Consider the following 14,242-nt stretch of genomic DNA (forward strand, 5'->3'; position numbering starts at 1 on the left):
ATGGATCTGTTCCCGTGCACGTAGATCGGATCCCTCACACTGCTTCCCTGTCGCACTGAATAAAGGCCGGTGACGGATGAGGGCTGTCTCCTTTAAGCCTCCCGCTCGGCCCCGGCTGCGCCAGGGGTGAAGCTGCAAGCTCCACATTGCAGGCCCCAGGTGACTCTTCCCTCTTGCCTCGCTCGCAGTGCCCAGCGCGCCGCCTCGCAAGGTGGAGGTGGAGGTGCTGAACTCCACCGCGATCCAGGTGTTCTGGCGCTCCCCAGTGCAGAGCCGCCAGCACGGCCAGATCCGCGGCTACCAGGTCCACTACGTGCGCATGGAGAACGGAGAGGCCCGGGGGCTGCCCCACATCAAGGACATCATGCTGGCTGATGCCCAGGTAAGGGCTCACCTCCTGCTCTCCTCCTGCGGAGGGGTTGGGGCGGTGGGGGTGCTCCAAGCGCCTTGTCTCATCCCAAGCGACAGTGATGCTGGACACAGCAGATGGGTGTATCTGTGACAAGGTGTATGTTGTCTTTCTGCAGTTCTGCAGACTCAGACAATAGCTATTGTGGAAGAGTCTGAACTGCTGTCCCAGCACTGAACTAAATACAAGCATCCTCCCTGTGTCTAGGAAGTCTTTTAGGACAGGCAAAGGCCACAGTGGAATCTACTAATTTCTCCCACTCTACTTCTTCCTTCATGCTGGCCTGGTAACATCTGACCTTGTGTGACTGCTTGCTCAGGGACTCCTTCCTCATGCTGTGTCTCTGTCTTTCCCTTCTTTCCCCTCTTGTATTCTCATGTGCAAAACCTCTCTTGTTCTCTGCCCAGTGGGAAACAGATGACACTGCAGAATACGTAAGTAAAAAAGTACAAATCCTCCCATCCTGGTTCTGTCCCTTCCCTCTCCCATTTCCTGGTGTGATGTGATATTTTCCTTTTTCCTTTATTTTTAGTTTGCAGTGCCAATGTGCCTGTTTTAAAGCCTGTTATTGGTGTTCCCATGCCTTGTCCCCACCCTGCTCACTTTGCTCTGCAGCCCCATGTGATGGTGTAGTTTGTCAGCATGCAGCGATGCTGCAGGGTTTTCCTCTCAGCTCTGAAGGAGGGAAGAGTCTGCTGCTTCTCCTCCGTGATTCATGGGCAAGCAGATGGGACATGGGATTTGGGACTACCCAAACGTATGCTTAGAGATGAGCAGGTCTGCAAGCACTTCTGTGTTGTGTCTGAAAAACATAGGCTGAAAAGCACTGGGAATTCAAAGCCTCACAAGTCCTGAGCTATGAGGGCAGGAACAAGCGCTTTGTGCCCTTCAAGGGACAAGATGCTTAGACACTTGTTGATACAAAGCAGTAAATCACGATTGACGCTTTAACCTTTTAAGTAGCCCTCAAAATCAGCTTGGCTCTTTGGCATTTGGCATTACTGCTGCTAAAATGCTAAATGTTTTCCCTGATCTTACAGCTACAGAGCAGGAGGAGAAGGCATTTCCCTCCTGGAATGGCAGGTTCCCAAGATAATGCACTACTGGATCGATTGCTTTCGTGTCTCTTTAGTGACAAAAAGTGAGGGGCCTCTCTTCTGCAGATGGAGAAACTGAGTCCTGTGAAAGGCAAAGCCTCGTGCCTGAAACCGTAATGAAACTTGGTGCAAGTGTGAAAGCAGAACAGGTTTCTTGACTTGTGGAACACAGACCTGTCTGCAGCTAATGGCTTCCAGGCTTGTTGATCAAAAGCCCCCTGCTCTGGAGTTCTGCTGTTCCACTCCCTGCTCAGCTTTGGGGCCAATACAGGACCAGCAGATTCTTCCCAAGTGCTGCCTTGAGATTTAATATTGGAAGCACAAAGGGGCAGTGGGGAGGGTAAGGAGAAAGGAAGGCCATAAAACGTGCACAACATTCCCATCTCCCTCCTTTCCAGGGCCTTGGAGAAAACCCTGCTGCATAGGCTCTCATCCTGTTTGATTTAGCACGGGTATTCCTTTCACAACACAGCCCTTGGAAGGGCTGAATATGCGATGGGGAAGGGCTCCTCTTGAGGCCACTCTTACAAAAGCTCTTGGGAGGGAGGGGTGGTGAGGGTGATGCAGGGTGGAGGAAGGAGGGTGCTGGGGATTTAGCCAAGAGCAGAAAACGTCCCCTTGCACTTGGTGTTCGAGCAATCCCTTTACTATTATGAAGGCATTAAAAAAATATCTCTGAGGAGAGAAGGGAAGGGGGGAAGTGGCAAAGAAATGGAATCTCCCTGCAACCACTGAGACCTCCTCTGAGACTGCCTGGTGCAGAGGAACGAAGGCTTTGAAGAGCGTTTTGATGGCTGAAGCAGTTTGTGTTGGAATAGGGAATGTCTGAGAGGTAGATCTGGAAGAGAACACATCGAAGCAGGGCCCTGCAGACATGCTCTGTTGAGAGAGGGACTGTTTGCAGCCAGGGTGTGCGTGCCTCTTGCTAAGGGAACGTGGCTCTCATCCTCCTGCCAAGTGCCACATCTACCCCAGTGTCTTGTGTTTCAGATTCAGTGAATGTTCCTGCATGCTAGAAAAGGGCTGAGACTCCTGCAGGGAGGAGAGCTCTACTCGTGTGTCTGTACCTGAATATTGACACGATTTCCCTTTGGAATCTCACAAACAGGAAATGATCATTGCTGGGCTCCAGCCTGAAACTTCCTATTCCATCACTGTAGCCGCCTACACCATGAAGGGAGATGGTGCTCGCAGCAAACCAAAAGTGGTCACCACGAAGGGTGCAGGTAAGAGTCTTCCTGAGCCATTGGGATTCAGCAGCTTACTAAAGCCAAGAGGCTCTTTCTCCAGACCCAGCTGCTTTCATCCCACTCCCTTCAGGAAGGGCAGACTTGCAACAGCCGCCATGCTGCCCCGAAGCCAGAAGTGTTTGTAGTAAAGTCACTGCTCATGTGTAGCCCTCACTAAGTGACAGTGTTCTGTGCAGTGCTGCAGAAAGCCCAGACACACCCAGAAATACAACAGAGGATGAATTCATTGCTTGTAATCTCTTGTGCAATAAATTCCAGTGCAGCAGAAGTAAGGAGACTCTGCCTGCTCTGACGCTGGAGAGACTGTGAGGCTTTGATGGTTGGCACACACAGGTACCCTGGGGAGCAGGAGAGCCAGAGGTCTGCTGTCATGGTGCTGACTTGCAAGGATCTGAAAGCAGCAGGCAGACAGTGGTGCCTTACACTGCCCACTCTTCTTCTCGTATCCTGTCTGAATATATATCCCCTCTTTGTTCAGGACCAGTGGAGGGAAAAGGACTGACAGTATTGCCCTTTCATCACTAGCATTCCTGGGACCTGGGCTCTGCCTCCACATACCACCCGGATTCATTCCTCCCTTTGACCTATTCTTTGTGGCAAAGTATCTGCCAGCCTGAGTACAGAGGATGCAGTGCCACGCCAGGATGGCAGGGCTGAACCAGAGGAGTGACAAGGGGCAGCAGGGTATCCCAGCTCCTCCAGACAGTTGTGCTGCAGGCAGAAAGGAGAGGTGCACACTCCATCTGCCCTCTCAGCATCCGCATTCCCACTTGCGCAGTATGGGAATGGCTTTGTGTAATAGAGGATGACTATGGTGCTTAGATCTGGAGTTGTCCCTCGTCCAGCCCATCTTTTGTTGGACTCTGGTTGCCTGTTTTGCCCATCTCTTTTCTTTTGTTCCTGCTGTCAGAATTGCTTTTCCTCTTCTCATTTCTTTCCTTTGTCTGCTCACTTCCCATCCCTGGCTGTTTCTTTCTTAGTTTGGGGGCAGTCATCTTCAGCCTGCCTGCAGCAGCTGCACAAGCTGACATCACCCCTTGTTTCAGGAAGAGCACTGCTCTGTGCCTCTGCAGGGATCAAAGGCCTTTGGACACACTGCATAATTAACCTGAAACCTCTGCTCAGGGCCTGGAGGCAGCACAGACACTCAGCTGAGGGTACAGGACAGAGCGGGCTCAGGAGCCCTGGCCTGAAGCGCCCAGGGCTGGAGCCACGGCTGCCCTCCCTGCCCTTGCCTTTTCCCTGCCCTAACTCACATCTTCATCTCATTTTACGTTCTTGTGTTCAGACAAGGGAGTGGGATTTCAGCCTTCCTCTGCCCTCTTTCCTCTCCTGACTGGAGAACAGTACACAAGAGGGCAAGGTTGCTTTCCAGGACACCAGCTCTTGCAGGTGTTACAGCAGGGTATGTTTGGATGTCAGCATCCAGGCTCCTGTCCCCAGCCTTGTAGTGTCAATGTGCTGTCAGAGGCCTTTTCCTTCACTCCCCTTCTTCTTCCCCCTCTGGCTTTGTCCATGTTCCTTCTCACAAGCTCCCTGGTTCTCTCCTCTCATCTCCTTCTTCCCAAGGCTCTCTCCCCCTTCCACTCCTCTCTCCCAGAGCCTTTCTCTCTGCCTCCCTCCCTCATCACTCTCTCTTGTCACCCTCCCTCATCTCTCCCCATTAGGATTTGCAGTGCAGGTGATCAGTCACAGAGGGATGTTTTCTCCAGCACAGCAGCTATTACCCAAAACTCAATTTCCCCCCAACTTGAAATAGCCATTTTAAAAGAAATCTTTCAAATGGCTCTGTAACAGTCTTACCTCCTTTGCAGTGTTCAGTCAATAGAGCTTCTGTGAGGAAAGATTTCTTTCTTCATCATTCAGGGCTAGGGAATGAATTTAAATACCATAATACATCCAGTTTTCTCCTTTACTGTCCAAACCAATTGCAAAATAAAACACTTCAGCCCCTCCCTTCACTTTCTTCTCTCCTTTCTTGCAAATGATATTTGTTGTGCAAATGTAGTATTTTTGAGCTCAGCTGATAAAAGTAACATTTGTGATAAAACTGAGACATCAAGGTAATGGCATTGCCCTTTTCTTTAATGTCTTTCTGAGCATTTCCAGGGGAGGCTCTCCCAGCACTGCTCCTTAGCCATCCTTTGGCACCCTTGCCCATGGCAGGGGGTTGGAACTGGGTGATCTTAAGATCCTTTCCAACCCAAACCGTTCTGTGATGCTGTGGTTTGTTTCAGGGGCCGCCCTTCACGCGCATGGTCAGATGGCAGTCGGTGCAGCAGGCAGAGTGCTTTCCCCACTTTGTCGGGATCCCCATCCTTCCCTGCCAGCTCCCTCCTGCCCTCTTCCTTAACCACACTGCAGCTTCCCAGCCTGGACCTGTGCTGCCAGAGCAGGCCAGGATCTCTCCTAACTCCCTTCTCTCTCCTCCTCCTGTTCAACCAGAAGAAATGCCAAGGCGGAGAGGAGGAAATCAGTTCTCTAATAGTGGAGTTGAGTGTAAATGACGCGTGAGCTGCTGGAATTAATGCTCTGGTTTCTCCAGCTTCAGGAGCCTCTGGGCCTGCACATGTCATTTAGCTGTGGCTGTGGGCTCGCTTAGCAGTTGGGCAGTGCCAGGGCTCATTAGGCAGAGGCACGGTACTGCTGAGCTGCAGTATCCCCCACGTGTGGAGGAACTGACTGACACGTTACAGAGGGAGCTGGCTGAAAACACAGCAACTCTCCCTACCCTCTGCCTCGCACAGATCTGGGGCTCTGTTTGCACTCTCTTGTGTGCTTCCTTCTTTCTGTACCACTTAGGTGGACTCGTGCCTGCTGCTCAGGACCTGGGGCTGCCCAGCCTTCCTTTCCCATCCTTCATTACTTCACCCTCAGTTGCTCTGGACTTCGCAGCCTGAGCCAATCTGTTCCAGTCTTTCTGCATGAATTGTGCTGTCTAATGGAGACAGAGGGACCTTTCCGTCCTGAGAAGAGGGAAGAAGTCCAGAAATGTCAGTGCCTCCCGCTGGCAGTGCACCTCCTTTCCTAAACTTGAGAGACCCTCCACGTGTACCACGGATGGGCAGCAGAGCTCAGTTTACAAGGGGATACACTGAAGTACAGAGTGGAGCTGAGAACTTGCCGTGATTTGCCCAGAGAAGCTGTGGCTGCCCCATCCCTGGCAGTGCTCAAGGCCAGGTTGGACACAGGGGCTTGGAGCAAGCTGCTCCAGTGGAAGGGGTCCCTGCCCATGGCAGGGGTTGGAGCTGGAGGAGCTTTAAGGTCCCTTCAGCCCAAACCAGTCTGGGGTTCTGTGATTTAAGGAACCTGCTGCTGCAGTTTGAGTCTCTGCATCTCCTCACCAGCAACCCTATCTTCTGTTTGACAGAAGGTGTCTCTCTTCTCTCCCAGTCCCAGGGAAGCCCATCCTGTCTGTGCACCAGACAGAGGAGAACACTCTTCTGGTCAAATGGGAGCCTCCATTGGATGCAGAAGGCCAGGTGATGGGCTACCGGCTCCAGTTTGGGCGCAAGGATGTTGATCCCTTGGCTACCTTGGAGTTCACAGCCCTGGAGGATAAGTACACCGCTCCCAGCATCCACAAAGGCGCCACGTATGTTTTCAAGCTGGCCGTGAAAAGCCGGGCTGGCTTCGGGGAGGAAGCTGTGCAGGAACTCACCACCCCTGAAGACATCCCCAAGGGTTACCCCCAGATCCTCGAGGCGAGCAACATCACCGCCATGTCGGTCCAGTTTGGCTGGCTCCCGCCCGTGCTGGCCGAGAGGAACGGAGCCATCGTCAAATACACCGTGGCCTACCGGGAAGCCGGTTCTCCCGGCAACCTGCTGGAAAAAGACCTGCCCCCCTCCCCAGAGAACTCCTACACCCTCAACGGCCTCAAACCCAACACCGCCTATGATGTTAAAATCCGGGCTCACACCAGTAAAGGCCCCGGGCCATACAGCCCCATTGTCCAGTATCGGACGTTCCAGCTGGATCAAGGTAGGATTTACCGGTTTCTCCTCCCTCTCTCCCCTTGTAACCGGGGCTGGTGCCAGGAGGCAGAGAGCTGGAGAGGTCAAGCCAGGCTCAGCCAGGCTCGTGAGTAAATGCAAAGCACTCTGGTTTCCCACTGAGTCCCTCAGCTCCTCTCTGCCTTGTGCCAGGTAAGTCCCTTTTACCACTTTCTTCTAAGTTAAGTCCGGACACCCTTCTTTCACGGGCACCTGAAGTGGGGCTCGGTCGCTGTACAGGTGGGAAGAGCGTTTTCTTCAGCTTTTGCAACCAGCCAAAAGAAAACAGAACCATCACAGATCCGCAGGACGTGACCTGGGATGGGTTTCCTCACTTGAGCATGCTCAGAAAGCCAGCACCTCGTTCCTGCAGCAGCCACCCAGACCCATAAGCGTGTGGGCAAAGCCACACATCCCTCTTTCACCCCTCCCTGGGGTTAGGCATGGGGATAGGGAGCACAGGGAGACGGAACTTGGCAAAACTCAAGCAAAATGTGGAGGAGGGAGCAAGCGCTTCCATTCCTGCAGTGGCAGCCAGACCCAGCCTGGCAGGCCCCTTTGCCAGTGCCTGACATTCTCTTCCTTCTCTTTCTTGCTCTTCCTTCCTTCCCTCTGCTGCCTTTTCTTGTCCTTTCTCCCCTTCCTCCTCACTTTTCTCTCCGCAGTTTTACCCAAAAACTTCAAGGTGAAGATGGTCACAAAGACATCTGTCCTTCTGAGCTGGGAGTTCCCTGAGAACTACAACTCTCCCACCCCATACAAGGCAAGTGCAATGGAGGAGGCAGACCTGTGTTTCTCCCCAGTTTCCTGGCAGTTTTGTCTGTTGGTTTGAACACGAGATGGTAAGAGGGTATGGGCAGGGAATGGTCAGTCACTGTTAGATCAAGGAGGTGAACTGGAAATCGGGGCTGGGGGGTCCCATTCCCACCTCTGTTACCAACTCACCGCCGCCCTAGGGAACTCACCCCAAATTCCTCCTCCCGGAGAAGTCTCAAGGCTTTGACCTGCATCTGCTTTATGCTTGGGGACCCTGCAGTGGGTACAAGAGACAGACACCCCCCATTCAAATCCCTCCATTCCTGTGTCTGCACCAGCTCTGGTGCCCGGGGGAGGAAGGAGGAAGGAGTTTGGTTGCTCGAGCAGTCTCAGCCTTGCTCCTGGGACAACTTTGGTGCCTCTTTGCCTCCCGCAGATCCAGTACAACGGGCTGAACGTGGATGTGGACGGCCGCACCACCAAGAAGCTCATCACCAACCTGAAGCCCCGCACGTTCTACAACTTCGTCCTGATGAGCCGGGGCAATAGCATGGGTGGGCTGCAGCAGAACGTGGCGGCCTGGACCGCTGCTGACATGTTGTCCAGGAAGCCAGAGGTGACCTATAAACCTGATGCTGATGGCAACGTGGTGGTGATTCTCCCAGATGTGAAGAGCTCAGTGCCTGTCCAGTAGGTTTCTGTTAAGCTGCGGATGTGTGGGGCTGAGTTTGTGTTGCGAGGGGAGGCTGCATGTGCAGTACAGGGGGGCATTCCCTGCTTTTTCAGCCTCCTGACTGTTGTCTTTTGGAGCCAGTTCCCAGCTATAACAGGGGATATCAGAGAAATGCAAAGGGAGTAAATAAGGGGCTGCCACTGGATCCAAGCTCATTCTAGGAGCAGCAATAACAGCAGTGCTAAATGAAAAGCAAGGGCTTGCTGGGTTGAGCCAGTGGGGCTGTTTAGGCAAGCCCAGCCTTCCACATCAGTGTGTGCACTCTCTTCCTCTGTGGCTTGTAGAAGGAGAGTAATCCCTTCTATTTCTTGTGATTGTTCCCATTTCTTAGAGCTTTTTACATTGTGGTGGTGCCTCTAAGGAAGTCCCGAGGAGGACAATTCCTCAACCCCTTGGGCAGCCCGGAGGAGATGGACCTGGAGGAGGTGAGCGTGGGTGAAGCTGAAGGCAGCTGTAGGGAGAGAGCTCTAACGGATGGGATGGTGACCTGAGAGCCTGGGAAGGGTGGGGTTTGGGCATCTGAGTGGGATGGTTTGGCTCTTCTTCCTTCCTGCTCCCATGATGGTGCTGAAGGCACCAGGGCTCAGAGCATTCCTTTGCTTCCTGCAGCTCGTGCAGGACATTGCCAGGCTCCGCCGCCGAAGCCTGCGTCACTCCCGACAGCTGGACTTCCCCAAGCCCTACATCGCTGCCCGGTTCCGCTCCCTCCCCTCCCACTTCATCCTTGGGGACATGAAGCACTACGACAACTTTGAGAACAGAGCCCTGGAGCCAGGGCAGAAATACGTCATCTTCATCCTGGCTGTGCTCCAGGAGCCCGAGGCTGTGAGTGCTGCTGCTTTCTCTCGCCCTCTTCAGGGGTCCCTCCATGCCCACTGCTGACCAGGGACCCTGGTATCCTCCTGGCGTTCTCCATACCTCTCCCACCAGATCCCACAGCTTGAAGCTTGCTTTGTAAAGTCCTTCCAGTCCAGCCGTGCAGCTTTTGCATGTGGCTCTTGGAGCCGTTTGTGCTGGGGTCTGCATGCAGCAAATGTGCTCTCCCAAGGTGCCCTGAGTTTGTGCACTGCTGCTGCATTTTGACAGTCCTCATAAGCAGGACGTGCTCCACTTGTGGCTCCAGATTGGAGTCCAGAATGGAGAGGACTGAACTGTCAGCTCAGAACCGCACTGAAGGTCAGAGTTCTCTAAGTCAAACCCCTTTCCAGGGAGTGATTTCTTGTAAAGCCTGTCCTGTTATTCCTTAGAGCAGTGCCCCCGGGCATCCTGCTTTGCGAGCAGCATGTCGCACCCCCCAGTCATTCCAAAGTTCCTCGCCAAGCAGAGAGGGGAGCATTTTCTTGTGGCAAATTCCATGTGCTCTCTACCACTTCAGCACCTTCAGCGGTGCTGTTTGGCTTTAGGAAAACAACTGGGTTAATATTTACCTGCCTCCTCCCACATACACAATAGGAAGCAGTCTAATACTCTGTTGTCTTTAAATCCCCCTGTGGAGTCATAGCAGGAAGCTATTTGAAATGAAGGGTTTTCAGAAGGGCTTTTTTTTCCCCAAATAAATATTTAGTTGTTTATTTGATATTAAAGGATTAGGCTGACACGCTTCTGAATGGGATTCTCAATCGGATTACTGCAGCTTGTGGTAATTTCTGCTTTAGAACAAGGTCCTGCATCTCCCAACAGCCTGGATGCACTGCAGCTCCCAAGTATGCAGCGCTGCTTCAGTCTTGCTGAGATCTGATAGAGTTCAAGGACACAGAGCCCAGATCCCCTGTTCTTGTCCTGTCCCAGAGCTCTGTGCATTTTGGTTTCTGTAGTTTCTATGTCTCTGCATCCTTCCTGGGGTGGGGAGATGGTAGCACTCATGAAGAACAAGCAGGCAATGCTCAGTAGCTAGGAGTCGGATGAGTTTCAATGTGCCTGATTCTCCTCTCCCTGCAGAGGAGACATACTGTATTTTATTAATCTATATTTAATTGCAAGGGTTGGGCTTTTCCAGTCACCAGACCAGAGTGTTCCTAAGCATTAATTCTTGGTTTAATCCCTTCCCTCTTTCTCTGTAATCCATCTGACTGTCAAAATCCAGATGGTTCCATGAAGGCTTTGAACCCAAGAAGGGTTTGTGTGTTTGTGGCATGGAGAGGGCTCAGGGATGTGGTGGAGCACAGTCAGAGGCAACTGGTTTTCTAAAAGCACTTCCCTGGCTACAGAACCAGGTAAGCCATAGGCACAAGGCAGTCCACAACATCAAGTGAATGTGATCTTCCAGTGGTGTGTCTTGCCAGGACCACTGGAGGAGGAAGGTACCTGTCATGTGGATGCTCACAGGCAAGAGTCTTTTCTATAGGATGAAGAGTACATTTTCTCTGTTGTTATTTGGTTCGTGCTGCAGAGAGCTCACATCTTCTCTAGAAGTTCCTCTTGTGGAATACTGTATGCTTGCCCACTGTTTTCAGTCCCCACTCCATCTCTGAACTGGGTTCCACAATCTTTCATGTCTTTCAGACTTTCGCTGCTAGTCCATTCTCTGACCCCATCCAGCTGGACAACCCTGATCCACAGCCCATCATTGATGGAGAGGAGGGGCTGATCTGGGTCATCGGGCCCGTCCTGGCCGTCGTGTTCATCATCTGCATTGTCATTGCCATCCTACTCTACAAAAAGTAAGAGATGCTTCTTGTCCACATCTGTGACCGTTCTAAATGTCCCCAGCTCTGAGCCCCGAAGGGAATTCCCTCCTTGGTGCTGTAGTCAGCTGAGGGCAAATCCTTCCACCAGCAAGGAGAGAGGAGCCCTAAGGCACAAATGTTGGAATGGAAGGGTCTGACTGGGGCAGGAGAGATTAGCAGCAGGTTGCAGGGACTTGCTGCTTCAGAGTCTACCCACTGGCACCCTGTAGAGTTGTGCTGGTCTTACAGTCTGCTGTGGCATGTGTGCAATGAGTTTGTCAGGTCTTGTGCCTGTCTCCTTCAGAAGACCTGCTCTCATCCACAGCCTCAGGCCCTGTCTGTGCTCTCTGTGTGTGTGCACAGTGGGGGTGATGCAGAGAAAGCACCTTTGTGCTGTGGAGCTGCAGGGACCTCCCCTGTTCTCCAGCTGGTTTTCAGCTGGAGTTGGGAGATGAGAGCAGGGCTGTACTGCGAGTCTGCAGGAGAGAGGAGGGAACAGCCCCTGGAAATCTCTCCCTTTCCTTGGCTTTCTGAGCAGCTCATGGTGTGTGGATGAGAATGGGGGACCCTTGAGCACACACAGGCCACACTGTGCAATGAAAGAGAGCCGGAGAGGAAGCAGATGCTGAGCAGAATAGGTCCAAGGGGGCAGGATGGAAGCTGTGGCCAGTGCCAGGCTGTCCTTGTCTGGGACCTCTCATACCATGGCTGGAGGGAGCTCGTTTAACCCTGCTCCATCTTCCATCTGCACAGGTGTGTTTGATTATACACGTGCCTGTGTCACATCCCAGCACCTGAACCCATGCACACAAGTACTCTGGGGTCAGGGCCACACGTGGTCCTTGTTGGTGCTCATTAGCATTGATCTGCATTGGGTGATCTTTGCTGGTCCCACCTATGCTGCCAGGGTTAGGGCTGAGCAAGTGCTTCCCCTTTCTTCTGCAAGTCCTTTCTAACCTGAACATTTGTCTTGTCTTCTCTCCACTTGCTGCTTTCCTGGACAGCAAACCAGACAGGTAAGAGCATCAGATTCACCCTTTACTGAGGTTCTTTCTTGCTGTGTGTTAGGTAGTGTTTTCCTGTCCATGGTGGTGGGGCTTTGCTGGTACAGTTCTTACCACTAGATCTGTTCTAACAGAAAGCCTGTGTCAGACTAGCATGGGGCCATGTTTGAATCAGGGCAGGGAAAGGAAGGAAAAGGCCAGCTTTCTGCTGCTTGTCCATTCCTAGGCTTAATGGCCCTTTCTCAAGCTGAGCAGCAGTGACAGTAAATGGCTCATAAAACGTTGGGTTAATGGAGCAGAGAAACACCCATTTGTGTTGCAGTCAGAGGTGAAAGTGGGTTTTCTCCATGTCTGACTGCTCCATCCAGGCTGTCCCTGAGCCACTGGCATACTGGAAGCAGAATCTCCCCAGCTGAGCTGTCCTCACCCCCTTGCAGAAGCTGTTGTTGCCCCATTAGCCAGGGACTTCTGACAGAGTGCGTTTATGCCTGTAAAAATGAGACTTATTTCAAGCCATTTCCAAGGCTGGGAGAGCTTTCACTGGAAGTAGCTGATGGGTTTGAGCAATGGGCTGGTAACAGCAGTTTCAGAGCTGTGGCAAAAATGAACTGCTGCCAGGCTGTAAAGTGGGGTCATTCCAAAATGCTGCCCCGTGCAGTGCTGGCAGAGCTCGTGTCCCTTCTTCTGGCTATTAATGACATTAAGAAGCAGCTAAAAATGTACTCGGTAACCGCCTCTCTGCTTATGTAGTTGCCCTTATTGCTGCAGGCATATTACGTGCAACCCAAGCAGGAGAGGTGAGGAGCTCTAGAGCCACCTTGCTAAAGAAGGGCTAGGGCAGTGTTTGCAAGCCTCAGGGTATGGGTACGTGTTCTCTGCCCCCTGGAGAAGTTCTGCTCCCAGCACTGTTCTCTTGCTAGAGGTTGTCACAGCTCCAGACCAGCACTGGACTTTGCTTCCAGGTGTTTCTCAAGGAGAAGCAGCCACATCAGCAAAGACTTTCATTGCCTCCTCTAACCTTTGCCATTTTGAGGCAAACATAGTAGGAAGCACTTGGATGTGCAGCCCAGCTGGCAGGTTGGGGCAGGCTTCAGCTTCTGGCAAGGAGGTGAGACAGATCTCAGCAGGCCCAGCTGTGATGGGCGAGGATGTATGTGTCTGCACTGGTTTTTGAACCCACGTTTTTAGGGTTCTGCAGATCGGAACAGGTTGGAAACCACTGCTCTGACTTCTCTGTGTGCAGCTCCTAAACAAGCCAGCAGAGCAACAGCAGGATTTGATGGCCAAGGTCACAGCAGAAGGTTGTGTACTTTTCCAAATGATTGTTTTGGCTCGGATTCTTCCAGGCTGGAATGGCTTGGCCAGCACTGGAAGGTTTCTGCTTGCTGAGCTCTGCAGAGTCCAGAGGAGGCTTGTGTGTGCAGGGAGGGAGCTCACACACCTCAGCTGCTCCTTCCTGTGCTGGTGCTGCTGTGAGGAGGAACTTCCAGACTTGCCCAAAAGCCGCTGGGGGGATGTGAACCCATCCAGTGCAGCACTGAAACCCCTCCAAACCTCACCCCTTTTCTGAGACACTTTAGGTAACTTACTTAGATCCTTGGCTGCATCTGACCCTGATTTTGGTGAGAGCTGTGCTCAGGTCCCACATGGCCCGGGGAGCTGAAAAGACAGAAGGGACTAAAAGGCCCATAAATGGCTTTGTCTTTTGTCGTGGGTTTTGGGGGTTGTTTTTTCAGTTCTTTTGTTATCGTTGTTGTTCTCTAAAGCAAACGGAAGGATTCGGAGCCGCGGACAAAATGCCTGCTGAACAACGCGGAGATCACCCCGCACCACCCGAAGGACCCTGTGGAAATGAGGCGCATCAACTTCCAGACCCCAGGTAACCAGCTGCTAACCAGCCTTTCTCACTTGGGAAGGCAGCAGTGGAGCACCTGCCCTTTCCTTAGCCCCTTCCTGCCTGCGGGAAGGCTGCTGCAGTGCTGCCTGTGACACGCAGGGTGCAGCCAAGGAACCTCGTGCTTTGTCTATGCTGAGCAAGCCTGCTGAGCAAAAGCTTTGCTGGGGAGCCTCAAGGGCCTTGCACAGCCTCTACTCAGCAGTGGCAAGGCAGGAAGAAGGGCTTTCCCACCTACTAAATTGGTGCATTCCGAGCTAAGTGTGCAGCTGCAGGAGCCGTGGCCATGCCAAGCTTTGCCAGACCACCAGTGCTGCCGCACTGCTCCGTGCCCCGCACCCTGGGGTGATGGGGATGAAGCGTGGCGTGTTCCCCAGCACCCAGGGCTTCAGGCACATCTGGAACTGGTGCTGTCTGCATACGTGCCAAACCACCGCA

General features: G+C 52.7%; 1 protein-coding gene across 9 annotated transcripts in view; it reads left to right on the forward strand.

The window, feature by feature from the left end:
* Positions 1 to 14,242, forward strand: part of PTPRS (protein tyrosine phosphatase receptor type S) — a 170,624-nt gene that overhangs the window by 137,403 nt on the left and 18,979 nt on the right. For 4 of the 9 annotated variants that reach the window (XM_062618735.1, XM_062618729.1, XM_062618731.1 and 1 more), the window contains 10 exons: positions 189 to 382; positions 817 to 843; positions 2,615 to 2,732; positions 6,150 to 6,740; positions 7,417 to 7,514; positions 7,944 to 8,197; positions 8,572 to 8,665; positions 8,850 to 9,065; positions 10,743 to 10,900; positions 13,677 to 13,789. In XM_062618735.1, coding sequence (XP_062474719.1) covers positions 189 to 382; positions 817 to 843; positions 2,615 to 2,732; positions 6,150 to 6,740; positions 7,417 to 7,514; positions 7,944 to 8,197; positions 8,572 to 8,665; positions 8,850 to 9,065; positions 10,743 to 10,900; positions 13,677 to 13,789 — 1,863 coding nt within the window. Of the gene's footprint in view, positions 1 to 188; positions 383 to 728; positions 844 to 2,614; positions 2,733 to 6,149; positions 6,741 to 7,416; positions 7,515 to 7,943; positions 8,198 to 8,571; positions 8,666 to 8,849; positions 9,066 to 10,742; positions 10,901 to 11,775; positions 11,923 to 13,676; positions 13,790 to 14,242 lie in introns of those variants that run through there. The other 5 variants (XM_062618730.1, XM_062618732.1, XM_062618737.1 and 2 more) reach the window with 4 other exon arrangements.

This window comes from Pezoporus occidentalis, unplaced genomic scaffold (assembly GCF_034315485.1).
Source record: "Pezoporus occidentalis ecotype Australia unplaced genomic scaffold, CSIRO_AGI_Poc_V1 ctg202, whole genome shotgun sequence".
NCBI classification, from domain to species: Eukaryota; Metazoa; Chordata; class Aves; order Psittaciformes; family Psittacidae; genus Pezoporus; species Pezoporus occidentalis.